The 26,880-nt window shown below is 36.7% G+C and overlaps 2 protein-coding genes across 2 annotated transcripts; both read right to left on the bottom strand.

Moving 5' to 3' along the window:
* Nucleotides 1-18: 18 nt before the first annotated feature.
* Nucleotides 19-9,280, bottom strand: LOC145775168 (GPI ethanolamine phosphate transferase 3, catalytic subunit-like). Its single transcript, XM_082586403.1, has 14 exons — nt 8,867-9,280; nt 8,229-8,432; nt 7,070-7,222; nt 6,351-6,466; nt 5,896-6,029; nt 4,748-4,874; nt 3,569-4,436; nt 3,145-3,322; nt 2,672-2,796; nt 2,095-2,228; nt 1,819-1,999; nt 1,093-1,304; nt 730-938; nt 19-381 (listed from the first exon to the last, which is right to left on the bottom strand). Exons 1-14 carry the CDS (start codon nt 9,232-9,234, stop codon nt 172-174), a joined length of 3,219 nt encoding a protein of 1,072 aa, XP_082442529.1. The 5' UTR covers nt 9,235-9,280; the 3' UTR covers nt 19-171.
* Nucleotides 9,281-20,931: 11,651 nt separating this feature from the next.
* On the bottom strand, nt 20,932-25,512 carry LOC145775964 (inhibitor of growth protein 3-like). Its single transcript, XM_082587373.1, has 5 exons — nt 25,420-25,512; nt 25,152-25,301; nt 23,277-23,450; nt 22,392-22,671; nt 20,932-21,569 (listed from the first exon to the last, which is right to left on the bottom strand). Exons 1-5 carry the CDS (start codon nt 25,510-25,512, stop codon nt 20,932-20,934), a joined length of 1,335 nt encoding a protein of 444 aa, XP_082443499.1.
* Nucleotides 25,513-26,880: the final 1,368 nt, after the last annotated feature.

Here is a 26,880-nt window from a genome sequence, read left to right as displayed (position 1 = left end):
CACAGACAGCAAACCAACCGATTTTTACATTGATTCAACGTCTGCAGACGTTGATCAATGTACCAAACGGTTGGTTTGCTGTCTGAATTCATATCAAGCCACATGTAAAATCATAAAAACAGTGATTCGCAATTGGAAGTGTACTGTGACTGTGATATTGCTGAGTTCGACTTAAGCTCGCTTTGGCGTTAAATTAAAATTATTTTGTTTCATCCAATTGTCCAAAGCTGAACGAAATCGCATCACAAACAGACACATGAACACGCTGGTCCCGCACACTACGAAGAAGCTGATGACTTCATAAATAACACGAGGAGCAAATATCTGCCACACCATCAAGTGTCGTCTGTGCATGTAAGCGAAACACATGCAGCTCAAAGCCTGAAAAATACGTAAGTCTTTAACGTCATCATAAGCATCTGGGCGAGCTCAACTTTTATCTCCTTGATCACCAAAACAGACACTTGCTAACATTGTCACTTTTGCTTTGCAACAAGAAGCCTCATCGAAAGCTGAAAGTAGAATTGTCACAAAATCTTAAATAAATTAAAAGTAGCAGTGATTTGGCTGCATTGTGTCTTATGGTGGCCAAGCAAATCAAAACATTGCGATAGGGTTAGTAAGCAAAAAATATCTGCATGAGATAAGCCCCAATTGAGGTGATCGGATAGCAGTGGCAAACAATAAACGTCGAATTAAGTGCATCATTGTTCAGTAACATAAACTTACCTTCAAACCATGAAGGAAGATATGCTTGAAATATACGTCGAAAAATAGTTCCCAAAACTTGTCGGATTGAAGAAAATAGAGTTCACTGTTTTCGTTAGCATCAGTTAATTTATTCGCTTTCTGTGTACTTGAAGAACTGTTCTTGACATTGAAAGCTTTAGTCAACCACTTTCCCCTCGTAACGGAGCAGAGAAGAAGAGGAAGAAACACTGCAATCAATAGGGGAAAAATTTTAAGTTGTTAGTTCAAGCATAAATGTAAAGTCTGTACATGTATGCTCGTATTTCGTGTCTGACAATAGTTATGCGAACTTCCCTTCCAAGTATTGAACAAAGTAGACACAATATACCAATCACAACTCACCAGTGTGCAAAATTTGTGAAGAAAATATATTGGCCCCCACCATGATGGCAGGCAACACAACAGATGGATGACTTCCACGAAACCCAACGAAAGCTGCATTCCATGGAATTGATGACAGCGACGCCTGATGACCAGTAGCGAACCACCAAAAAGATGAAGACATCATCCAGAGAGCAACAGCATCCCATGACACTTTGCCTGATGAGTTCGATCTAAGAGAAGACTAACTATCAGTTCTCATCACAAAGGTTCAATTTATTGTAAATCTTTCTGTGCAGTAACTTGCACTTCAGATAAATATGTTAAGGTCCATTTCAACAGACAGATCAGCTTGTTGTAATGCAAAACATTCTGAATCACGTCCTGTTATAGAGTGGAACACTGATGTGATAGTCACACTATTAGCGACGCTGAAATAACTGCTTGCACCGCGTTGCTGAGATTCTATTAATCCATCATTGTATATAAAAAAAAGTTGCAAAAAGTGTTTCGGATCATGGTGCCATCACCCGGGGTTTTGTTACATTAAGATGTCAACGTTATTACATATAGCTTAACTGGAATAACTTGCTCTTTTTGAAACGATTAAAAAAGGAAACTTTTTAACCGATATTAGGCTACAGTTGCTTGTTTTGAGATTGCGATAGCGACAGTTCCAGTTAAAGTTTTAGCAAGCACAAAGTTGAACCAGCAAAGAGAGTTAAAATATCACGGCCAAGAGCTTACCGACGATTAAGAGCAGAGACGATATCAACGAGACAGCCTGTGCATATCACGAACGCCAGCAGTACCACGGCGTACTTCTCTTCAAGCAACATCGCCAGAACCGCAACAAATACCTCACCAACTCCAACCACCGCAGACGACAGCAACGTGTAGAGACCAAAAACAGCTGGTGGTGGGATGTCTAAACAAAACAATTACGTACATTGACGTTAAATTTGTGCAAGTTTTGTTTTTAGAATGTTACACAGTCTGATATTGCTCTATGCTTATGGGTACCTGGATCAAGATTTTGGAGTTCTGGGTTATGATTGGTAGAATTCTTGGAATCTATCTGGTTCTTCAGTTGCTGGTAATAATACGATACCACTTGTTGTTTGGATAAGATCAAATCATCTCTATATCGTCCGTGCCTAAGATGAGAAGTAGCGATAGTTAAAAAAGTGCGTTTACATACAGATTTTGGGATCATCCATGCGTTTTCCACAGAGAAGTTATTAAAAATGCATCAAACATTCACACATAAAAAAGCACACAGATGTAGAGTTTTTGATATTATGTTGTTTCTTTAATGGCAGTACAAGCACATTTCACAATAATCTTCGTGGTATGTCACGAAGCTTTCAATGCAATTTATTTATTTTTCGTCATTAACGCGTCCGGGACGAAAAGATACTACCAACAACAGTAGTCAATATAGGCTCACCAGCACGTCAATGAACGGTAAAAGATGGCAAAATCGTGTAGGTTTAAAACGTGCCTGAATAGTAGATCATGTAGTTGCCCATGTCTGTAGTTAGCACGGCCACAAAACCCAATCGTAGACAATATGTCAAAGCCCAACTTCAATACGTACCTATCCAAGTACATTACATGAACGGTGAGAGGTGATATAAACCAGAACAGAAATGAGATCACGATGAGGAGAAAGGCGCAACACGGCAGGAAAACTATGAAACTGTCGGGCAGTGAACTCAATTCCTGAAATAATTAAGCCGACAAGGTCAATAATTTGCAAGCCAGCTGGACGTTTACTCGGTCAAAGTCAGTAGAAGAAGCCAATTATCCGTAAGTCTGAGAGTTCACCATAAAATTTGCGAATTTCAATAAAGTTTAAAAGTTATGAATTAATTCTTTGATTCGTGGCTGTTTCCATGCAATTGCTCGTTTCGTTGCCAGGTTACAAATCTGTGTTCTTTTTACATTGATTCAACGTATGTAGACGTTGAATCAATGTAAAAAGTTGGGGTTTTGTTATCCGATCACGAACAACGAGTAATAATATCCTTATGTTGATTCAACGTTGAGTTTCAAAACACAAATTCAAACCTTGGCAGAGTAAGTGTGCAGTTGCCAGTTCAATATAATGCAGATCCCAGCGAGAGGCAGGAGCTTCGTTCCACAGGCACGAGCAGCAGAATACGGCCTGCGAAGGTTGCCTTCGTGTTTCAAATAGAAGGCCATTAAGAACAATATGGTCACCAATGAACCACCAGACACAAAGAACCTAAGCAGTAAATGGAGATGAAAATATATTACTGTAAATTTTTATGCTGATTTTACAAATGAAAATCTACGCTTAAAGGTCAAGTAACCACTAAGAAAATTCAACTAACAATCAATCAAACCGTCTTTTTTGTGACATATAAAATACCCCACTAAAACGTTAGTACAGTGTTTTGTGATCGGTTTACAAATGGAATTTTTTAATGGTCGGTATCTTATTTACAACATTACTGCGTTTCTACATCACCTAGTCCATGGGTTTGTGAAGTCGATTACTTCGTCGATGTAATATAATCCGGTGACTAAGTTCGGATCGGAATTGCTGCCGAGATGAGGATCAGGATTGTGGAAGCACCAATATTGCTCCGGACGACATTTGCGGAAGTGGAGAAGAAAACGGAGCAAAGCGGAAAATAAGACCAAAACCATCACAGGGAGAAGATAAAGTGAGGAAAACAGAATTGTTTTAATTTTCCATGAAGACTTTTGCTTTTTTCTAGGGTTTGTTGATGTATTGCGTGTTGACAGAGTGTGCGTTTGAACACATATATGTACAGTAAACCACACTAGGGAAGTTATAAATAAATACAAGGAAATGGTATCTTCACTTAAAATAAAACTGTTCGAACCATACAGCAAGGGATATAACACCGCAATAATTCCGACCACACTCATTTCACCTTTCCACAACAGATTCAGTATATTCAACGATAAAACAAAGAGAATAAATATTAAAAAAACAACTTGCAAGATCGGATTTAAAAAAATTGAAACAATCGAAGTCAACACGAAGGAACCGCACACAAACGCAAAGATTTTATACGACACTTTATGATACAATGCCCACACACTCATGATCGAAAAGATAGAAAGCCCTAAAATGATGAGCTTCTCGTCAAATTGTGCCCAGACAGCTTTGCATAGATCCCGAGCTTCGTGAAGAAGCTTTGACATTTGAAAAGCGTTCAAGCGATCTTTATCAATCCTTGAAAGAGAACTAATCAGACGAAGAATGTTTTCCGACTTAAGGTTGTCGTATCTGTTGTTGTATTCACGGAGATAGGTTTCAATCTGCTTTGCATTGACTCGCAAACACTTCTCCAAGTTGGATTCATCTGCGATTTAAAAAATCATCTAAAACTCAGTTCCACTGACAAAATTGTGTCACAATTATACGCGAAGAAAAGCGGCAGAATAAAAAATTGGTGATCAAGAATATTAAGAAACAATTCACATATTTATCCGCCCCAGTCAAAGCGTCACTATACGTTAAACACATGTTTATTTAAAATAAAACTTTTTTTTCGGAAAATTATGATGCCCTAACAGCGAAAATTAATGTTAGTGAATGAATAAATGCCGTTACACATGCATCGACATGGTAGACATGTAATAGCGTGCAATCCGTGCAATGAGAAAAACTTACCTTTATCTTCTCTTGGAGGAATCCCTTTACCTTCTCCTGGAGGAATCAGGTCGATGATTACTGAACCTAGGTTGGAAAACGGGATTGGGCTTCCAAGCAAAAGTGACAAAGTAGGTACCAGATCTATCTGCGTTGTGGTAAAAAAATATGTTCAATTAACAAAACGCACGCTATTGTAAACGTGATTAAAGCATACGACCATACAGCAAACAATTAATCAGAGAGAATGAAGTAACACATCAAGGGAACAGCCCACCGCCCATAGCTCAATAAAGATTCATTTAATTTTGCCGTTATACTATACAATGTGTAGTATACACTGTTTGAGAGAAATATGAACTACCGATTGAATAAACGAACACCACAACTAAAAGTTAGTTTAAATATACAGGGTGGGTACCAAACATTTATCATGGAAATCTTTGGTTAAAAATACTCTTCACGTTTTAAGAGTGTGTGCTAAAAATCACTAAAGATAACCAATAACCATATATAATTATATATGTTAAATTTATTGTACAGAACATTAAGCTGGAAATTTCGTAAACTTAAAGTTTGAGGATACAGCCTACATCTGAAATCAATTCAAGTAAAAACACCACGTGCTGTGACAGGATCACTTGGGCCAGGTACCAATGATATTCACGGGCCCTAAATTAAGACAGGTCTAAGAAAAATGCACTATATCCAATAAATACGAGACGTTTCTCGGCAGCCAATTGAAGCAAGAATTGACAGCGATGCACACCGCGTTTCACCCATGAGGCTGGGCTCGTCAGTATGGCAGAATAAGTGGTGTGATACTGACGAGCCCAGCCTCATGGGCGAAACGCGGTGTCTATCGCTGTCAATTCTTGCTACAGTCGGCTGTCGAGAAACATATGGTCGATTGAATGGTCTAAATGGCTAGCGTGGAAGCTACACCGTTATGGCTAGCGAAACGCAATTGCTCGTTGTACTAGTGAGTACTCAGCATTGTAGCAGGAAGAACGCTCCCTTCTTCACAAATACGAGATGGTTTCTTTAAGTTTTTGGGCCACTTGGAAACGATACGGCTCCTTAAAATCATTCTGTGCCAGTGTCCAATAGTACCCTCTGTCGACACCACGTGCTGTGAAACACTCGGGTGATGATGACAAGCCTCTTACTTGGTGAACTAAACCAGCTTCACAACTGTCGCTTCCTGGAGGATGAGAAAACTTTCCGATTCGACTAAACGCAAAAAGCGCTGCATCCACTTCCTCTAGGGTTTCCCCTCCGTGATCTCCAGTTTGCGTCATACCTACAAAAGAAAAGAGTCACGCTGTATTCGTTGTAATATAGCCACATAGAAAATAAAAACAAAAACGAATAACTGCTCAACAATCAAATCAGTAATAAATGACATAAACCGGTTAACAAATTAAGTAAAAAGCTTCGAAAATCGAACGAGTTGTTAACCGGGTCGTCAGTGTACATACCGGTATCAAAACAGTGGTGTAAACTGAACAGTACAAACACTATTTTTCTACATAGTGTGCATTAAAGTTACTACAACGTTTTCTGGCAAGCAAAAACTGCTGCGATACATCGGAACAAGATGCAACAAACCACTCCAGCATACCATGATCCCCCATAACAAGCAGCAATGTGTCATTATCCAAGTTGTCAACAACAGATCTTAGCATAGAATCCATCTGGAGAAGCTTGGCAGACATCTCAGAATGCAATGGACCATATCTAAATGCGCAAATACCGGTAATTAAAATGTAACGTATGACAGGATCTGGCAGTAGTTTTCTTAGTTGTAAATGATTGAAGCCTCAGCCTCAAATTTTGCCTGTCAGGAAACACCGATTCATTTGTTCGCACACAACATCAATGAGTAGCAATATAATTAATCTTGAAGACATGACCAATAAAATGCCAAAAACTTATGTTTCAATTTCACAAATGTAGATGGAACGATCTCAATTTCAATATCATTTATCTCTCCAGCACGTGAAACCGTAGTTGCTTCCAGAACACTGCGGGCATGGCAGAGAAGCCTACTAACCTCATTGTCTGAGAAGTGAAACCTACGCAATTAAAACAATGCATAGCGTTTCGCAGCCAAGCGTAGCTTAGAAATTGACAACGACAGACAATGTCAGAAGTTACAATTTTCATGCGGAAGCCTATCTAAGTTGCAATATGTTTCAAGCAAAATATGAAACAGCCAACTTGCGCTTTAATGGTTGCTGCACATTTAGCAAGCATGTAGTGTAGAAATCAACACTCCAAGCACCGACTATACACGTAAAAATGTGGTTTTACAAACTATGTTCAATAGAAATCGCAAACCTGTGCCCACAATGATCCACCCCAAGAAAGTGAGCAATCAACATCTTCCAATCAGGTTTCTTCAATTCTGGGATGAGATGTTTCATGATTCCATCGTCCACAAGATGCAAGTCTTTGACATCAAACGAAGGGAAATCAAAAGCAGTTTTAAATCTGAAAAACACGATGAAAACGCGCATATGGATTCTACATTTTAAAACAAATTGTAGTGAAATAGATTACTAAACTTGACCAAATCTGGTTACCGAGATTAAAACTTATTCACGAAAATAAGTTTCGTTCCAAAACCGGAACAAAATGTGCTGCCGTTGGCTAATTTGTGGCTCAGTAACCGAAGTCCATATTACTCAGTGGTGGATTTAAGTAAAGGCGAATGAGGAATTTGTATCGAGCAGTCCTCTTGGAGGTGTCTCTTAGTAAGTTTTGTCGCTTCTACCTTTTTCTCGACCTTTGCTATGTTGACGTGTATTGTTCTTGATATGATGGTCAGAAATAAAAAAACAACTGAACTGAAGTTGATGCGCTTAAAATTTTATACGCATTCAGGTTATCGATCAGTTTGCATTCTTTCTTTCGAAGTGGTAACAACCGATGAGCCGACATTCTCAAACCTACTTCCCAAGAAAATGCATAAGCGGAGTGATCAAGTAAAGTTTTTAAGAATGTACACTGACAAGCCGGTCCCAAAATAGCCTTACAGTACTGCCATGCAAACCATGCGCCTTTCTAAAAAAATAGCTTTTAACCAACAGAATTTTCATTTTGATACTGCCCAAGTGTCGATTGTAGTCTCTCAAAAAAAAATATCAACAGACAGTGTTTTAAATTTGTTATTATTTGTCGGTAAGCTTACTAACTGCTTTCCACATAAAAAGCTGAACAAAACTAAACCTATAACTTAATTTGAAAAAGTTAAGAGCGATATTTAACAAGAGACTGTCAACGTGCCTATTCCCATAACATTTTGTCTCGCCCCCTCCCCCAAATTTAGATCCATCACTGATATTGCTACCCATTCATTTGAATCATTTAAGTTTCATGCACACAGGTTGCTTTAATCAAGTTTTTACTGCCACAACGGTGTTATTGAATGAACCTGTCATTGAACCTCTTTTAGTCTACAGTGCAACTCTAGTGGAAATAACAATTATACACAAACCTTCCGGGAAACAGCTTCATCCAGGTGTCGTCACCAAGGAAGGTGATGTTTTGACCACCTCTAGCAAGCAGTTGATCGATGAAATTATCTTCGGCAATTTCCGCGCTGTCGAAATTATTGCTGACATCGATGAATGTCGGGAAACTCCCTGTGGTGAAACCTTTAATTCGCTGCATTGTGGTAGTTGGAGCATCAGCACGAAACCTTTTGCATTAAAACAATAAAAGTATCAGGCCAAATGATGCCTCATCTGGTAAAAGTAGTTCTTTTCACATCCTTCAAACATCGTCAAACAATGCAAAAATGTCTCCTACAGCTGGTTTGAAATGATGCTTTCTTGTGTTGCGATTCAAGTATGGAACGTCATAGAATGGCTGGATTGGTGCATTGCCACGCAATACACTAACCAGGTCGTTCTGAATTTATTTATTCTCAAGTGATAAATGCAAGAATAATCACGTGTCGGTATAGCGGTAAATTATTAAAAAACTTCATTCAAAATACGAAAACAAATTTTGTAACTTTTTCAAGCTTAGCATTTTCCACTGACTACAGTATACTGTAGTGTGTATGGTATATGCTTGAAACATTTAAATTGAAGAAAAAAAAAACACAAAAATTAAAAGAAGTTGTCATACCTGAAAAGTCTGGAACTTTCACAACCATACTCGGACATCAAATCTCTGAAAACCTTCAACTTATTCACATAGGCTGCATTTCCGACCACGTGTGGGTGATAAGCGGCAAAATCGTATCTCAAAGCGTCAATCACTATTACGACCACCTTCTGGTACGCGCCACTGACGGACGGCACAGTCCAGCAAGTGTCTCCTGTATCATCCTTGTCCGAGGCATGATGGTTGGTTGATTGGCAGGAGCTTTTTAAGTTGAGTTCGTGTCTTGTCAGGAGAAATCCGCTTGTGAAAAAGTAAGCACCAACGGCAAAGCATACCAACACAACCAGCAACCCTGTGAACCGTACAAGCATCCCTACAAGCCAACCCATCTTATATTTAAACCATGCCTGTAGCTACATGGCTAAACAAAGTCCTAACCTTTAAGTGTAAATCAACATTAACTTCAAAGGTAAAAGTTAGACGACACCATTCACTATCAAGCAATACAAGATATTTTATGTAAAACAATAGCATAATTATTTATCATCAGTTAAGTTGATTTTGCATTAGTATTTGGCATGAAAATACAGCATAAAATTATGTCAGGGTGACAAGAATTATCTACTGTAACGGCCCAACCAGTAAAGGTTCCAATTTTACATTGTTTCAACATTAGGCCACGTTGAAAAGATGTGTAAAGGCAACTTTTTGCAGCAGATTGGTTCAAAAATTGTGACTCCAATGACTGACACATTATTTTTCAAAATTGAAATTGCTTTCGTTACAAAGTTTAATAAATTTTTAATACAACGGCAGACAATAAACATATAAAGTAACCGAACACGTTGTAGGTGAGCACACTTGGAAGCTAGAATGTGACATTTCTTATCAACGCATTACGAACGGTGACTCAAGTCATCCATCGTCTGGGTTAGTTTTGCATTGCTGGAATAAGACAATCAAACGGATAAATCGTTGAAGACGAACGTTCAATCAATAATAATATGAAAATATACTTTGCAATAGTTCACAAAGGTGTTTAAGTTTGTGTTTCTTTGAACAAGTTATTCTTTCCAGACAATTTAAACCTATAAGATTTAATTTGTTATTGCGTGAAAAATTGCAATTTGAAAAGTGCTACTAGTATAAAAGGTACAACTTCTTCATGTGAAAGTAGTATAGTAGCAATGAAGTAGATCCCGGAAAAAAAAACACAGTACACAGTACATTCACTTAAGATAAATCATTTGAATACATTGAAAACACATTTCAACTACAGTTGTTCAGTATCCCACTGTTTTAAATGCTGCCATAATTTTGTAAATTGTTTTGATTTGCTATTAATTTTGTTTACAATCGGTATGCCACAATAAAATATTTTCGGAGAGAATAAATGGAATGCATAGATATACAATAAACAGTTACTGGACAACACAAACATCGGTGTTAGAAAATTACGTTGAAAAGACAATTATGTAACAGACACAACATTAGGAACATATAAACGTTTGGCTTGATAATTGACACAAAAATAATGACATTCTGCTAAGCAGCATTTGGCATGCAGAACTAAAAATTGGTGAAGCATGGCCTACTAGAAAATATGGCCAGATATTGTGCCGTGAAGAGAAAAAATTAGAGAAGTAACGCTTTGAGTCTGGCAACACTGTCGGTTTAATTTTCACCACTTTATTTCATTCTTGAGCTAAACTGTAGTGTAGTCTAAATTCAAAGTGTTGCTGTTGCAGAACAGCTCCTATAAAACCAAAGATTTCAAAATGGATTTCGCGGAATTAAATGTTTTCAATTGGAAAGATGTTAATAATGCAGAGTTTTTATACGACTGCAAAGCACAACTAATTGAAACAGATACCTCTATAATGGCTGTGAATACGAGATTTTGGTGCAGGGATGACTAGAGAGATGTTGCATCTCTCATTGATATACGCTGGCTCAAACTTAGTGGAACGTAATAATTACACGATGCTAAAGCCTGGTGCACTCCATCAGGCACGGTGGATGGCACGAGTTTGTATGCAATTAAAATTGTTCTTTTTAAAAACAAGATTAAAACTGAATTGAAAAAAAAATGTAATTTTGTCATCATTAGGCTACAGTTTTTAAAGTTAAAACGATTTGTAAATTTCATAGTGTTTGTGTATGTGCCATGGTGGTTTACTTGTCAAATTGCAGTTGATGCACCTTACAATGACCTGGAACTAGGCTAATACATAAATTTTCCAGATATAAAGATGTTGATGAAGAAATTTCCACTATTGCAATCGAGTCTCTTTTTTTTCCCCGCGCTTTTTAGAATCAGCAGTGAGTTGTTTGTTTTCGAGGTCCAAATGTAAAAATTGAACTCAACAAAAAAAATTAAGCCTGGAGACATCCCATTTTGAGGAAAATTCATTAGAAAATTTGTTTGTGGTCATTTTGATACCAAGATGAAGGGAGTCAGTGAAAAACTCGAAAAGAAAACACAATCTTATTAGATCTTCGCCAGAAATTCTCCAAACTATCAGCAAGTGGAATTTCAGAAGAAAGTGAAGACAAGAAGTAGGCATGCAAGAGCGGAAATTGCATCATATATATAAAAAAGTAGACTGGTCTGGAATGAGATACAATTATTTATTATTGAAATGCAACTTTAAGTTGTATTAAATAGTTATTTTGTTGTTAAATTGCCAGTACAATTAAATGTTGACTGGTAGCCTATCCTGTATTACAAAAAGCAGTGCTGCCAGATCTTATTAGATATTTGTATTAAATTTGTATTATTACAAAACTGCTTCATTTATGTGGCTTAATTTATTATCCAAATTGTTGCAATTACAGTATAATCTTTCTCCTTACTTTGCTTTTAAATATATTTTTTTAAACTATTTTCACTAAGTCTACCTTACTGTGAAATTATAAATGCATTTAAATCACCAAATTTTTTATTTCGTTTTTAAATTTTGTGAAATCTTGATAACTTTCAACTAAAATTTATTAATCAGACCTTATCTAAAAATAAATGGTGCATATGTATTTGATTGTACTTAGTTGTGTCTCACGCTGGACTTAATTTTTTTTCTGTGAATTCATTTGGTCACACTAAGCCGGTTTCCTGAACTTTTAACTTTGCTGAGTCTCTATTTTGTGACATCATAATTTCTTTAAACTTTCAAAGTGAAAAGTTTTGGAAACTTGTCATTATTTTTTGTGTGTGTGTGCAGTTCTATAAAGTTTAAATCGCCCTTGTTGCAAGTGTTTATTGTACAGTAATTTTCGGCCTATTTTTTTCTCAAAGAAATATCATCGTCATCTTCTTTAGATCAATTTGTCGGCGCTGACTCATGGAAGTTTTTTGATTTGTTTAAAATTGATACAGCATTCCTTAAACTACCCGTTGAAAGTCTGATGCTTCTTATCAACAAAGTATAAAGCTATTAACAACAGTGAACATTTCAAATGATACTGCAGAAAGACGGGTGAAGCTTGCTTCTGATTTCTTACATCACTCCAAAGCTGAAGAAAAGTATCAGAACATTCTCCAAGTTGTTGAGAACGATTGAAAGGTTCTTCCTAACCAGAGTAAACGTTCCTCTGGGGATAGTTTAAAAACCTGGTTTCTGTATATCATTAACATTGTTGCTATGCTAATGTGTATTATATTTAATATTGGTTTTAACTGTGTTTGTGTAGTACTGTGTCTGTGTGAAATGACAAATTTTCAAAAATCAAATTTTTTTATTGCTTCGACGACAAAAAAACAAAAATTTGCAGAAATTGGGAGAAAAAGCAAATAAATTATCACAATACCCAAATATTATAATGCAAATCATATTTACTTTGACATAAGCCAAAAATACATTTTATAATTGAAAATATGCTTGTATTATTGAAAAATGTTAAAAATATAAGCGATTTTTTACTAGTTTCGGTGCCGCGTGATTGTGCAATCTTTAAATCTCCGGTGCTACACCTAAATGTTGTGGAAATCAGCTAAAACTTTGCAGGTGACTTTGTACCATCTATCCACAGAGTATGCCAAAAAAAGAGCTAATTTGGTAAAGCATTTAGTTTTTGGTAGGCACCAGCCACACCCTAACAATCATGCACATTAAAAATTTTCTGTGGAAGTCAAGTGCCTCATTTTTGTCAATATAGCTACAGCCTTGGTTTAGGTAGTTTATGTGCTTATACTGTAATTGTACATTTTAATTATAAAATATGTTTGTAGCTTAAGCAATATTTGGAATACCTTACTGTAATACGTACTTGTATGACAGAATTTACTGATTTGCAATAGATTTAGTCTTTAGAAAATGGTTAAAACCTGCTCTGTCGTTTTTTGCAAAACTGGATACAAAAAAAGAGTAAATAAAACGGATATTATTGCTGAGAAACACCCAGTTTTTAGTTTTCCCAAATCGAATTCTGATTTATTCCAAAAATGGATTAAGTTTGTAAATAGGAAGAATTGGGAACCAACCAGCAACAGTGGTATTTGTTTAAAACACTTTGAACCAGTATTTATAAATACTGGGAAAAGAGCAACGTTGAAATGGGATAATGATATAGTGCCTTCCATTTATTCTGATTCTGTTGATATCCCTCCATCCCTCTTACCAACTCCGTCAACAAACAGGAAGCCACCCTCCAGATCAAGCCACCCTCCCAGATACAATACAAGTTAGAAAATTCCACAAAGTTTAACATCCCGATTGTAACTCAGTGCATTGTTTGTCGTGGATCAAACACTGCATGTCAAGCTATTCTTAAACGGTTCCCCTATTCCTTTACCAGAGTGGTTCAGAAAATCACATATATGTATACTAAAAAGTAAATCTACATAAGAAAATTTTCCACCGTACATTTGCAATTATGAAAGCTGATAACTAAGGCAAGTTTTTGCAACTTTTGCAACTTTTTTTTACAGCTTCCAACAGCTTCCGAAATACTCAGAATTTTTATAATACGATGTTTTAAGCTGTTTTCAGGAATTTTATATTGCAACTTTTTGCAACTTTTTTGTTTTTTACATGCAACTTTTTACTGCAACTTTTATGAATATTTTGCAACATGTAAAGTGTGACTTAAAAAACATGCTACAAAACTATTTTAAGCATAGTTCTAATTTCTTTATTTGCATAACAAAGAGCTATGTGACGGATTAACTGCGTCTCAATGTTATCTATGACGCAACAGGTGGCTTGCAATGCAGAAGTTGCACAACCTTAGCCAAGAACAGTGCCAATCTCGATTAGAAGTGAAAGTATGACTTGGCTTTTGGCCAAGCCCACACAAAAGTAAATAGATCATGTCTAGTCTTTCCAGGTCAAGTGTTGTTGTATAGCTTAGTTAGTTAAACTGTGTGCTTATGAAAGAGCATTAGTTATCTTGCAAGTAAGAAACAATAACCATAATATCTATTAAGATGACAGTGTTTGGAATAGAGCAGTCAGTAAAATCGACTTTAGATTACCGCTACCTTAAGTTGCTCTGCGAGCTGTTAGTAATTGACAAAGAATAACTTTTGATCTTTAGATACATTGTTTAAAAGAATTCGTGGATAATAGAATTGGTAAAATTTATATAAGAATGCCAAAAGAAGCACAATCGTCACTTTCCTAAGTGCGAGCCTATGTAGCACGCTACCCTGCGGAATTCATGGTTACTGCTCGTGGAGAACTATTCTGTACACTATGCTCTACAACTGTGTCGCATGACAGGAAATCTTCGGTAGACAAACATCGTCAGAGTACAAAGCACCACACAAGTCTGTCATCAACATCGCAGCAACGACAGCAGCCACTAAACATACCAACAACTAGTTTTGACTGGAATGATTATGTTGGCAAAGTGACAGGTGCTTTCCTTTCAGCAGATATTCCCCTCTACAAACTTAACAATCCTGATCTGCAGGCCCTGTTCAAATATCTTGGTCAAAAAGTCCCATCCGAGTCAGCATGCCGAAAGCGAATCGATGATATGGGGAAATGGGAAGTTGATCGAATTTGCAAAATTCTCTCAGATAAGGTCATCTTCATAGTCGTGGATGAAGCCGATTTTTCAGGATGCAAATATGTAAACACCCTAGTGGGAGATATAGAAGAGCCAGAAACAACTTATCTGTTGCATTGTAAAATTATTGATGCTTCACCAAATCAGCAAACTGTTATTCATGCCGTAGATGATGCAATTCGCACCCTCCAAACAGACAGAAACAATTTTGTTTTATTGCTCACAGATGCCGCAAGGTACATGACAGCAGCAGGTGGTGTTCTTAAACAAATGTATCCCAGGCTCTTTCACATAACCTGCGTGGCTCATGCTTTGCATAACGCAGCTGAACGAATCCGTGCTATCTACGAGGATGTTGACAAGCTAATTGCCGCAGTAAAAGCTTCAGTGGTGAAAAATAAAGATCGAAGAGGAAAGTTTTCAGCAATCAACAGTCCCCCGCAACCTGTAGTCACCAGATGGGGAAGTTAGCTGAAGGCAGCAGAATACTATGCCAAAAACTTTCCGCAAGTTCTTGAGATAGTTAATGCTTTCGAAGGTACAGGGCAGTTAGTGGTGAAAGCAAAGAAAGCAGTTGCAGCTGAAAGCCTTCCTAGAAGCCTAAGAGAAATTTATCAATGTTATATTAAACTCATTGATGAAATACAAAGAGCAGAGAGCCCAAAATATACCGTCGCTCAAGCGTATGAAAGAGGATACACATTTGATTTTGGCAGCGATCCAGCTGGAATAAAATTGTATTTAGCTCACAGATTCGAACTGAATTCTGATCTAAAAGCAATTGTAGAAATGACCCGGCCAAACATCAGTCCAGAATTGTATGCCAAATTGTTAAATTGCCAAGCAACTTCATGCACTGTGGAACGAAGTTTTAGCATGCTGCACAAACTGTTGGCAAAAGATCGCCATTTCTCCCCAGAAAATGTTTGGAAATATTTAGCGTTATATGTAAATAGATCGCTTGAGTAACCCACTGATGTTTGAAATGCTTGTGTAAAAATGCAACTTTTTACTGCAACTTTCGTTAAAAATAAATGCAACTTTCTCATTTTTTTAGTGCAACAAAAACTTGCCCTACTGATAACACTGGTCAACAGGAAAATTTTACAAGCTAGACTAACAACCTTTTCTAGGTAATTCAGGTGTGCTGAGCTCGAATCTGAAGTCAGAATTTTCCTATCTCGTCAGGATTTCAAGATAATTACACTTTTGTTCGTTTCTTAGCCAAAAAATTATTTTTCTACAGTTAATTGTCTCCAACAAAGGTACATAATGACGTAATAATAACCTTTGACTTTTCGCTTTTGTGACATCATAATCTGTCATAATGGACAGCTGGTTACATTCAGTTCTAGGTATCATTGGTTTTGAGGTTGTTGCTGCGTTTGTGTTGCAGTTAGGCTATGCCCAGCTAATGCATTTGGTTAAGCTTAGTATTGTGTTTGGAGGCATAACATTCACAATGTATCTTTTCAGGTTATTGTATACTTTTTACTAACGTAGTCAGCAATAGAGAGTGCAAGAAGTATGAGTTCTTGACCAAGCAGCTCAAGGCGAGCTTGCTTGAACCATCCAGACAAGTTTTGTTACATGTGCGGAGAATACACTCCACTTTCCCACACTATGAAGCTCTCCACCAGAGTCAAGTTTGCGTACAAGCACTACTTTGGATGTCAAGGCGGTGACCAAGACAAGAGCTGGGCCCCACACATTTGCTGCAATCGATGCAGAACAGGCCTTCTGTTATGGCTTGATGGTAAAAGAAAGGCTATGCCTTTTGCTGTGCCAATGATATGGCGTGAGCAAAGTAACCACCACTCAGACTGTTACTTTTGCATTATGACCAACATAAGGATTTTCACGCAAAAACAAGTCTGAGATTGAATATCCAGTTTGCCCTTCAGCTCTTCTACCCGTTATCCATGGTACTGATATTGCTATTCTGCTTCCTCCAGTTAGAGATAAGGAGTTCTTATTTAGCGATGAATCGGTGAGTAGTGACTGAGGATAATACAGATGCGGAAATGGAGGCATCTTTGTTGGATGAAAGGAGACCACTCTTAATCAATCAGGATCGCTTGGACAACCTTGTGCATGATCTGTCTTTGTCCAAAGAGAAAGCGGAACTTTTGGGGTCTAGATTACAACAGTGGAATTTGTTAGATTCAGGCACCACAATTTCTTTTTTTTGTGAATTTTTGCTATATGCTGAAAATAGCAAAATTCGGTTAATATTGGTATCTCAGAAACGTGACGTGATAGAGAAAATCTGACTTCATATTTGAAATCAGCGCCCCAAATTCAGCTAAGAACACCTGTTTTCATAATCTGTATTAAAAAAAAAAATTGTTTTTTGTTGACCAGTGTAATCAGTTGATCAATGAACTGTGTGACATCCGTTATAAGGCTTCGATGGCAAGCCTATGTTTACATCTTCACTTCTGCAGTTTTCACTGCTACTGCGATATACCTCAGTTTAGGCTTACAAGCTGTTATTGAAGCATTTGCCCTTGTCATCAGTAAGTCTATTAAAAAGACTATGTCAAGGACGTCTTGAGCTGGCACTAAAAACAATTAAATTGATACTTGATGATAAAAAAATTGACAAAAATGTCATTTTATTAGCGGATGAAATGTATCTTAAAAAAATTCTTTAGTACTAAGATGATAGCCTAAGGTAATTGGTACCGACGACGACGGCAATTTATACAAAGGGATAATGACTTTCATGATAGTCGGGTTGAAAAAAAATATCCCATTTGTATTGAAAGCAGTTCCAGAAACTAAAGTTGAAGGTTAATGGCTTTCTGCACATATTGATGAAAGCATTAAGTCTCTTCACCAAACTGGTTTTACTATATGCGTGCAGTAGTAATGGATAATCATGCTACCAATGTCTATGCATACAATGATATGTGCAAAAAATATGGACCCTCACCCAAACGTAATTAGTCACCCCTCAAAGGCTGACAGCAAAACTTATTTGTTTTACGATTCGGTTCATCTTCAGAAAAACATTCCTAATACTTTGTTAAATGCTAGCAGGTTCATCTTTCCTCCATTTCGATTTGATCACTTTCCAGATCCAGTCAACGTACCCGGTGGTGAAATTTCATGGAAACTGTTGTGGGCTACGATGCGTATGACAGAGATCAACTTTTGCTGGCAAACCAATGTAAAGCTCACAAATTAACATTTAAAGTGTTACATCCTGGTGACAACAAACAAAGCATGTCGCTTGCTTTGGCCATTTTTGATGCAACATCATCGGCAGCAATAGACAGTTACTTTCCTGATCGATCAGATGCAGCAAACTTTTTGAAACTGATAAACTGTTGGTGGGCAATCAGCAATAGCAAATTGACATACCACTCTAACTTCCACATAAGAAATGCCGTGCTTTTGCATGACAAGAAGCCAACCTTTTTGCGTAATCTGGCTGATTGGTTAGATAAGTCCTGGAAAGATATCCAAATTTCAAATGTGGAAAAGTTTTCCTTAAGTAAACAAACTAGTTCAGCGCTGGTTGCAACTTTACAGTGTACTTCATCGTTGCTGGACAATTTTCTGCAAGATGGGTATGATTATGTCTTAACATCACGACTACAAACTGACCCACTCGAACTTCGTTTTTCCAAATATCGTCAGATGAGTGGAGGACGATTTCTTGTTGGACTTTGTGAGGTCGCTATATAAGAGCGAATTTTAGCGATCAAAACTTTCTTGAAAGCCTCGGACAACATACGGCAAGAGGACGCTTAGTGCAGCAAAGTTGCTGAGTCCACAGTTGACAACTTCTTGCTGGAACTTGACCGCATAACAGAAGATCTTGATGCTTGCAAGTTAGATGATGACTCATCTGGAGTTGTCGCTGTCATAAGCGGCTATATTGCCAAGAAAATCTTTAAAAGATAGTCCTGTGATGACCGCAAAAATCTTCTGGTTTTACCAGAAGCACATACACATTTGAAGGAATACCAGTACCTAACAAAGCTCTTTCGAGGTGGGCTTTTGTTACCTTAAATTGGACTCTTTTACAATGCTACAAAAGGTTTTGCTATGCTTGAAACTGTGCAGACCCTTGGTTTGTTTTCTAAATGCAGACTATCTGAACGGCTATCTGACCGCAAAAATCTTCTGGTTTTACCAGAAGCACATACACATTTGAAGGAATACCAGTACCTAACAAAGCTCTTTCGAGGTGGGCTTTTGTTACCTTAAATTGGACTCTTTTACAATGCTACAAAAGGTTTTGCTATGCTTGAAACTGTGCAGACCCTTGGTTTGTTTTCTAAATGCAGACTATCTGAACGACTTTCCGCATAACATGTGCTTCAACACATAGCAATGTATATTTTGCAACTATGCCCATTGCACTTTCACAATTTGAAATTTTAAAAAAGAATTTTAAGCAACATCTTTTTAATAATGCTCAAAAATTAGCAGCAAGTGATGTTTGCAAAAATGCTGTTTTGCAGTTTAAACAACGTCAAAGAAAACGGAAATGGCATGAATAGAGTATCCTATTTCATATTTTTGCTTTTGATTATTGTGTGCAGAAAATTGATATAAGTTTTATTGTTGTAATTGAGTGTCTTATTGTTTTATGTCTTAACGTTTTTTATGTCTTACCTTTATTCAAATTCTGTTTCCAGTCTCTCGTCAGACTGGGTTACGATGACGGGTAGATAGCCAGGCTCCCTACTACCTACCGTCCTACCTGCCACTTTAAGATAGAGGAGTCCCGTTAACAACAGCACAACAAACGAACTTATAGTCTTTCTCCAATATTATTCAAACGCCGGGTAGCTGTGATGCTTTACCATTTCGAGTTTTCAAGTTTTTGGCTGACCAGATTGGCAATTGAACCAAGCATTTCAGCGTATGATTACAAATTTATGTTGAATGCTTTTAAACGAATTATTATGCACATAAATTGTTTACTTGTTCAGTGATGAAAAATATTTTATTTAAAATCCATTGTAAAGCTGTTACTATATTATGCTACTTTGTGCAGAAAAGTTACCCCTCTAATTTTTTTCTTTTTGTGGCACAATATCTGGCCGTGTTTTCTAGTAGGCCATGGGTGAAATATAAATTTAACAGGGGTATCAAGTTACGAAAATTGATAGCCAATAGAAAGTTGCTTCTTCTGCAAATTTGTAAGAAAAATTTAAAAAGTTTGTGGATAAACACTTTTTTTTCTGATTTCTTTGCAATAAACAAAAAATTTACTAAACAATTCAGTAATTCAAATTTGGCACCAAGCTTAGAAATTATAGCGATTGTAATTATTTAGTGACACGCTTATTCTAGTGATGAACAACTGGGCGACACTGATGTTTCAGGATGAAGACCAGACTTCTTTGAAACAAAATGGACAATGATGATGCTTATTCTAAAGATTAATTGAAAATGATCATCATATCAAGCAGATCAAAATCGATTTTTGCAGTTTAACATTGAACTAACTCGCTTGAAACTAAATGGGTAATGTTGATAATAATAACATGATATGATAATTGTGAAGTGAACACTTGATTTCTTTCAACCGCCAATTGAGCGCAGCTTCAGCATCAGTGAAAACAAGCTGGAATAATTGTTAGGAGAAAAAATTGAAGGTTAGAATTACGCGAACATCTCCGCTGTCACCATCACATCTGCGTAAAACTGGGGCCGACTTCAATACTGATGTCAACCCACAATGCTTAGTGATTGTGGAGAAAATTTGAGAAGCTTCTTATCATTGCCATGGTTGATTTGGTATAGAGCTGTTCTAGGTGTATTAAAATTAGCGTGATGTAAGCCAACAACATGCTTTGGGATGTTGAGGCTGCTTATACGTGAAAAAGAAAAATACGCCGTAAAAGATAGACATTACACACCATGGCACAAACTAGACCAAAAAGTTCGACATTGGCACTAACGATTACCATTTTTTAAAAATTTAAACCAGATAAAGATATCAATTGAATGAGTTTCGCTTATAGCAGCATGATCGTTGCATGGTTTGCAGCATGATCTGTGAAGTAAGCAAAGATATCAATATTGTGAGAATAGTATAGAAATAAACTTTACCGCTTGTTTCTTCGTCGCATGGTTTGTGTGCATTGTGGGCAGAACCATTTTCCCTTCGGTGCTTCTGTAAGACCCACGCAGCCGTAATGGAACCATTCAATGGTACATTTATCATTGTCACAACCGACCATTTCTCCGTAAGAAACCTGATTGCACAGACAATATCTTGGTTCGTTGGGATCGTAATTCCACTCCACAGCAGCCGTCTGCTCTCCGACAACTTCAACACCGCTTTGTTCGTCTGAATTGTCATTCACACTACTCGTGGAAGGAAGATTTTCCTTCTTTCTTTGTTCATGTCGCGCCTCGGCCTGCATTCGCTCTTGGACCCAAGCTGCTGCCTTTGATGTCTGCTTTTTAGTGCGAGAAGGTCGATGCACCATCGAACCAGGCATAGAGCTCATGCTGGAGTCACTCACATGCTCACCGCTGGTGTCCAGAGAATCAACACTTATGCCGTCAAACTCAGACAACCTCGCAGCGATTTCACTTGGCCTCAACGGCTCAAAGTTTACTTTTGTGGTTGTAGAACGGCGAACATTAGATGGCAGATCTTGGTTTGACGTGACAGAGGCTTCTTCTTCAACTACAGGTTGGCTTGGTAACTGTATTGTTTCCACAGCAGTCGGGTTTTCTGTTAAATAATGAGTTTAGAACAGTACAATGAGTACATACTTAGCCATTATGTCGTCCTTAAAGTATGGGAGCTATTTTAAAACAATTTAGCATTCATACAAACTCCTCCTTATTTTTTTGTTTCGATAATATAATAAAATGGAGTTAATGCTAGCGCTGCATTTGAATGATTACATTCTGATAAAGTAACCATTTAACTTTTAACAAATTAGTTTCAAATTAAAAACCAAGGCAATAGTCTAGTACTAAAGACATATCATTGAGTCATCAGGTTTGCAGATATAAATCAGCCATAGCCAGCTGCACAAGAATGACTCCACCATTTCTTTCCACCACCTGACATAAAGTTTGTACAAGATTTACCTCACATGAATTAATAATTATGTTTAGAATTCCAAAACTTTAAAACTTAGTGTGAACAATAAATCGAACGTTTTCGGCGCAGCACAGTGCCCCTGTCAAGAAAAAATACTTTGACTAAATCTGAAGAAAACATGCCAGTTAACCATCAAACTTCTCACCATCTAAAACTGCAAGCGATGCCGTTAAGAAAATAAAACAGCATATTTCGCCATCACAAACAAGAAAACAAAAACAATTTCATATGTATATATTTGTTAAATCTGGTTGTGTTAGTGTGTTAAGCTGCATATGATGCAGTAGCTATGGTTGTATAATGTATAGCTATGGTTGCATTACACAGTAAATTTCTGCAAAAGCTATGTGAATGACGAAAAAACAAAAATTTAAAAAAACCATAAATATATATATATTACATGTGATGGCAAATTCAATAAAGAAACCTTTGTAAAACCCATACCTTGAGAAAAATCTAATTGGTCACATAGTATGGATGACGAAGGAATGTTTAAATCTGCATCCATCATCAAACCTTGAATAGAATTTTCAGAGTAATTTAAGTAGTTCATAGCTGAGTCTGCAGGAGTTTGTAAGTGACTCAGCAGATCTGATTCAAGGTTAAATTCGGTCTTTATTTTCTTTTCTGCTGACGGACCATCTCCATTATTGGTTGCCATGGAAACCAATGAACTGCTACTTGATGATTGGGAGACAGCTGTCGTGTTTCTTTTTCGATCCCTCTGTGTTAAACAAAAAATTATTAGAGTTGTATGGAAAAAATACCGATAACAAATTTGAGTGAATGCCCCGATTTGGTGCCGCAGATTCGAAGATGTGATTAAAATACAATAGACTGTATCGAGATAGAAGTTCCCTAAAATCCATGGTGGCATCAGTATATTTAGAGAATGAAAGAGATTATTCAGTAGAGTGATACTACATTCTAACAAATCATATAATATATACATTCCAATTTTAATCTACTAGCACTGTAAGCGAGACCTCTGAACAATTCAAACTCAACAACACACAAAAAACAACCAAGTCAGGCATCATTCAGATCTCATGGCATTTTGGTATTGTCTGATTCATGTATGATGGTATACTAGATTGCGTCATTCAGCCCATGTGATCTATCATGCCATGGACTGATTTCAGTGTCCAATCAATAAAACACCAATCAGGATGCCTGGCATAAGAAGGCAAAACAACATAACCTCTGGCTTTACACTACGGTACCTGTCTTAAACCAAAAGCAAATGTAAAAAAGAAAACAGCACATGAACCTGCAGTGCATAGTGCATATAAGTTGAAAATGATAGCGAGTAGGAATACAACTTTTTACCGCTGTTCCACGTTGCTGAGAAATGGGATTGTCCAGCTCCAATGACCTCTGTTCCAAAATCTCAGTAATTCCAGCATTATCAGCTTCTAATTCCATTTTAAACTTAGACAATTCTTGATCCAATTTACGCAGATGGCGATCTACCAAATCATAAATTTGATTTGCCATTTGTACCTGAAACGTAACATAAATATTGAGAACGACAAAATGTGCAAAAGTGTGATATTAAGTGACTAATTCTTATAACACCAAGCAGATAAACATCTGTTTATGGGCCAAATCAAACAATGCCCACTGAGGTAGGATGTAAATATCAAAATGCAGATGTATAATGTATATCCCTAACATATATCATATATATGCAATATACAAATGAAAGACTACATCATACGCAATATACACTTGTTGTAATTGTTTACTCTCTAGTAAACTTCATTATATCAACAGTATATGACTGAGACAACAAGAATGAGTAGCCTACATTTATCAGACAGTTGGACAATTGTTTTATGAATGATGTATATACCTGCGACAGCGACATTTAATGCTTGAACGTGAAAATTGGCTTCTTGTCTACTTTTAAACATTGACTTAACAACAACAATCCTTTGCTGCCGTATATATACGGAATGGCCCGTTTCGGTGAGTCCGATTCGGTGAGCCCAATTCGGTGAGTCCGATCCCTATTCGGTGATTTTTTCAAATTTTTTTTTTTAATTATTGGGTACCGTAGCCTAATTATCAATGCCGTTTTAGGGTTAGAGGTTAGGAACTCACCGAATCGGACTCACCGAATAGTAGCAGACCCGTATATATAGCGACAAACTTATACGGTAGCCTATTACAGCATTGCATTGTTACAACTGTCTTATAAATTCGCAATTGTTTACTCACCAAAACTATATCATCAACAATCAACATATTTCAAATTTGAACATTATCATAATTTAGCGTATAAGTTTGTCGCTATATTTACGTGTCTGCTACTATTGTTGTTAAGTCAAAGTTATAAAGTAGACAAGAAGCTAATTTTCACTTTCAGGCATTAAATGTCGCACTGTCGCAAGTATATACATCATCCATAATACAATTGTCCAACTGTCTGACAAATGTAGGCTACTCATTGTTGTTGTCTCAGTCATGTACTGTTGATACAACAAAGTTTACCAGATTGTCTTGGGATAATAGAAATCATGTAGTCGAATCAAAACAATCAAAAATTTAGAATTAGTAAGATATCAAATGCTTCTACTAAAACCAACTTTTAAAGAAAATGCTCCAAAAGAAAACTATTACCGTATTTTACGGACTAAAAAGCGCACTTTAAATCCTTTTTTTTTCTCATAAATTGATCGTGCGCTTATGGTCCGGTGCGCCTAGTGTATGGATTAAGTGCGGTAGTGCTGTATTGCCTACACTCAAAACCAGTACCGATACTACTATTATATATGGTCCGGTGCGCCTTATGTATGAACAAAAAACAGATCAAAGCAATTTATTGACAGTGCGCCTTATAGTCGGGTGCGCCTTATGGTCCGTAAAATACGGTAGATGCAGGAAATAAAGTGTCAAATTGTCTATTGTAAGATTTTTCAATATCTTTTATTGTATATAATCATCAAGTTACTGTGTAGTCCTTAAGGTTCAAAAAAGTAGAACTAGAAAATTATACTTTTTTCAAAAAAAATGTAAGGATTTACTATTAGTTCACCATTGCTTAGTGTTCAGACATAAACAAATATTGTATCACAACAAAAAGTTGAAAACATAGAAGAGCATGAAAGTAGAAACACATAGGCTACGGTTAATCAAAATCAAAAAATTCACATTGAAGACATTGTAAAAAAACTAAATGACATCATTTGTGATTGATACCTTTTCATCAGCATCTTCCAATACTTTATAATAACCAGTTCGGATTGCTTCGAATGTTTGATCGGCTCCAGTTATCTTTCCTTTCTTAATTGCACATTTTTGAAATAAACTTTTTACTTTGTCACTTAGAGAATGGACATTGTTTTCCACCTAAAAAAAGTCAAAAGAACAAGATTTCACAAACAGAAAACAACAAACTATGCATTGTATGCAAGTTGCAGTTTTCATCAATAGGTATTAGATGCTGCAAGCTATGAAATACTGGTACCTGTAAATCCATTTCTCTCATTTCAGTAAATCTTTCACGAAGATCTAGTGGCAAATGCTCAATCAATTCAACATAATCTTCCAGATACAACATAGTTCCAGTCATACAGGTAAACATAAAAGTCTAATCTTGTTGAAATAGAGAAATGTTATGATTAGTTAATAGTTTGCTTTGTGTCCCATCTAGGTGTATAACAAGGGTCGACAATATTTATATAGACACATGCCAGGAAGGTACTGGGCAATTTAGGTATTATTCTAAGTAAAATCCATTTTATTGGGTGAACTTCACACAAATGGTCAACAAACATATAAAGTATCAAGAAACAAACCAGCGACTACCAACAAGCAGACCAACTTTGGTCAATAGCTCCATTAAGCAAGATAGTGATTCTAGTCAAACTGGTGAAGCTGCACTTCAGCTGCCCAAATTATTTGTAATTTATTCTTGCATATTAACTGCCCAATTTAGTAATCAGAAATCCACAGCAGGTAATTGTCAGCAACACTAACAGTAGCAAAGAAATGGTAGAACATGTCGTTGTTCCTAAATTTGTTGCGAAACATGAATTCATGAATGTATGATGGAAACAACGTCCTATATTCACGTCTACAATACATTCAACGTCCTACATATTATACTGTATACAACTATAACAATTACATTTACATCTTTGCGGAAAGAATAAGCACACAATGTTAAATACCATGTTAAAGATGCACAGTGTTAAAGGCACCGTAGGCTACACCACACATTACTATTTATTATGAAACAGTTTGAAATAATTTGTGCAGCTAAAGTGCATCTTTACCGTCAAATTATATGCTCTTATAGACTAAGCCACAATTTGAACATGGGACCATAAGGTAACTTATGAGATAGACGGTGCTCATCCACAAGACGCTCTGTTGATCAACCGGGCAAAATGATGACGTCATAGTACGTCACACACATTGGAATGGACTATTAGGAAGGAGGAAATGCGGGGTGGAAATGCAATGAAACACACCAGAAGGAAATTGTCTCCCATTTACTGATTTGTTTTTCAATTTAAACAAATTTGCGATCGTTGAAAAGCACAAGCATAGATCTAACCAACTAAGTTAATACCAAGTCCCAAAATACTACTAGCTTCATCTGGTAGCCACCTAAACTTGACCAAATTCAAACCATTATCAAAAGTTTATTTGCAATGATAAAAACATTAAACGACAACCAATTAAAAGAACATGTTACTGTTTATTGAAGGGCTAACTTTCATTTTTATATCTTATTTAATATATGAGCAATCGTTGTTCGAAGACAGCCCACAACGAAGCTTTTGCCCAATGCATTTCAATGGCGAATCGATCGTCTTCCAGTTCACGCCCTGCGTGATCACGATAATCAATTGTCTCCCATTTATTCATTTCTTGCTCAATTTCAACAGATTTGCTATCATTAAAAAGCACAAGCATAAAT

Source organism: Aplidium turbinatum, chromosome 8 (genome assembly GCF_918807975.1).
Source record: "Aplidium turbinatum chromosome 8, kaAplTurb1.1, whole genome shotgun sequence".
NCBI lineage: Eukaryota > Metazoa > Chordata > Ascidiacea > Aplousobranchia > Polyclinidae > Aplidium > Aplidium turbinatum.
The sequence above is the reverse complement of the archived record's forward strand: the minus strand, read 5'-3'. Positions and strand labels throughout refer to the sequence as shown.

What these genes read in the sequence shown, in the direction of transcription:
- LOC145775964 (XM_082587373.1), bottom strand. Translation starts at nt 25,512, where the DNA reads ATGTTGTATCTGGAAGATTATGTTGAATTGATTGAGCATTTGCCACTA. An exon ending in TGAGAGAAATGGATTTACAG is followed by an intron (nt 25,302 to 25,419) that starts GTACCAGTATTT and finishes GACTTTTTTTAG; the next exon opens with GTGGAAAACAATGTCCATTC. An exon ending in CCAATTAGATTTTTCTCAAG is followed by an intron (nt 21,570 to 22,391) that starts GTATGGGTTTTA and finishes ATTATTTAACAG; the next exon opens with AAAACCCGACTGCTGTGGAA.
- LOC145775168 (XM_082586403.1), bottom strand. Translation starts at nt 9,234, where the DNA reads ATGGGTTGGCTTGTAGGGATGCTTGTACGGTTCACAGGGTTGCTGGTT. An exon ending in GCTTGTTATGGGGGATCATG is followed by an intron (nt 6,030 to 6,350) that starts GTATGCTGGAGT and finishes TTTCTTTTGTAG; the next exon opens with GTATGACGCAAACTGGAGAT. An exon ending in CATGTAATGTACTTGGATAG is followed by an intron (nt 2,229 to 2,671) that starts GTACGTATTGAA and finishes TTCTCATCTTAG; the next exon opens with GCACGGACGATATAGAGATG.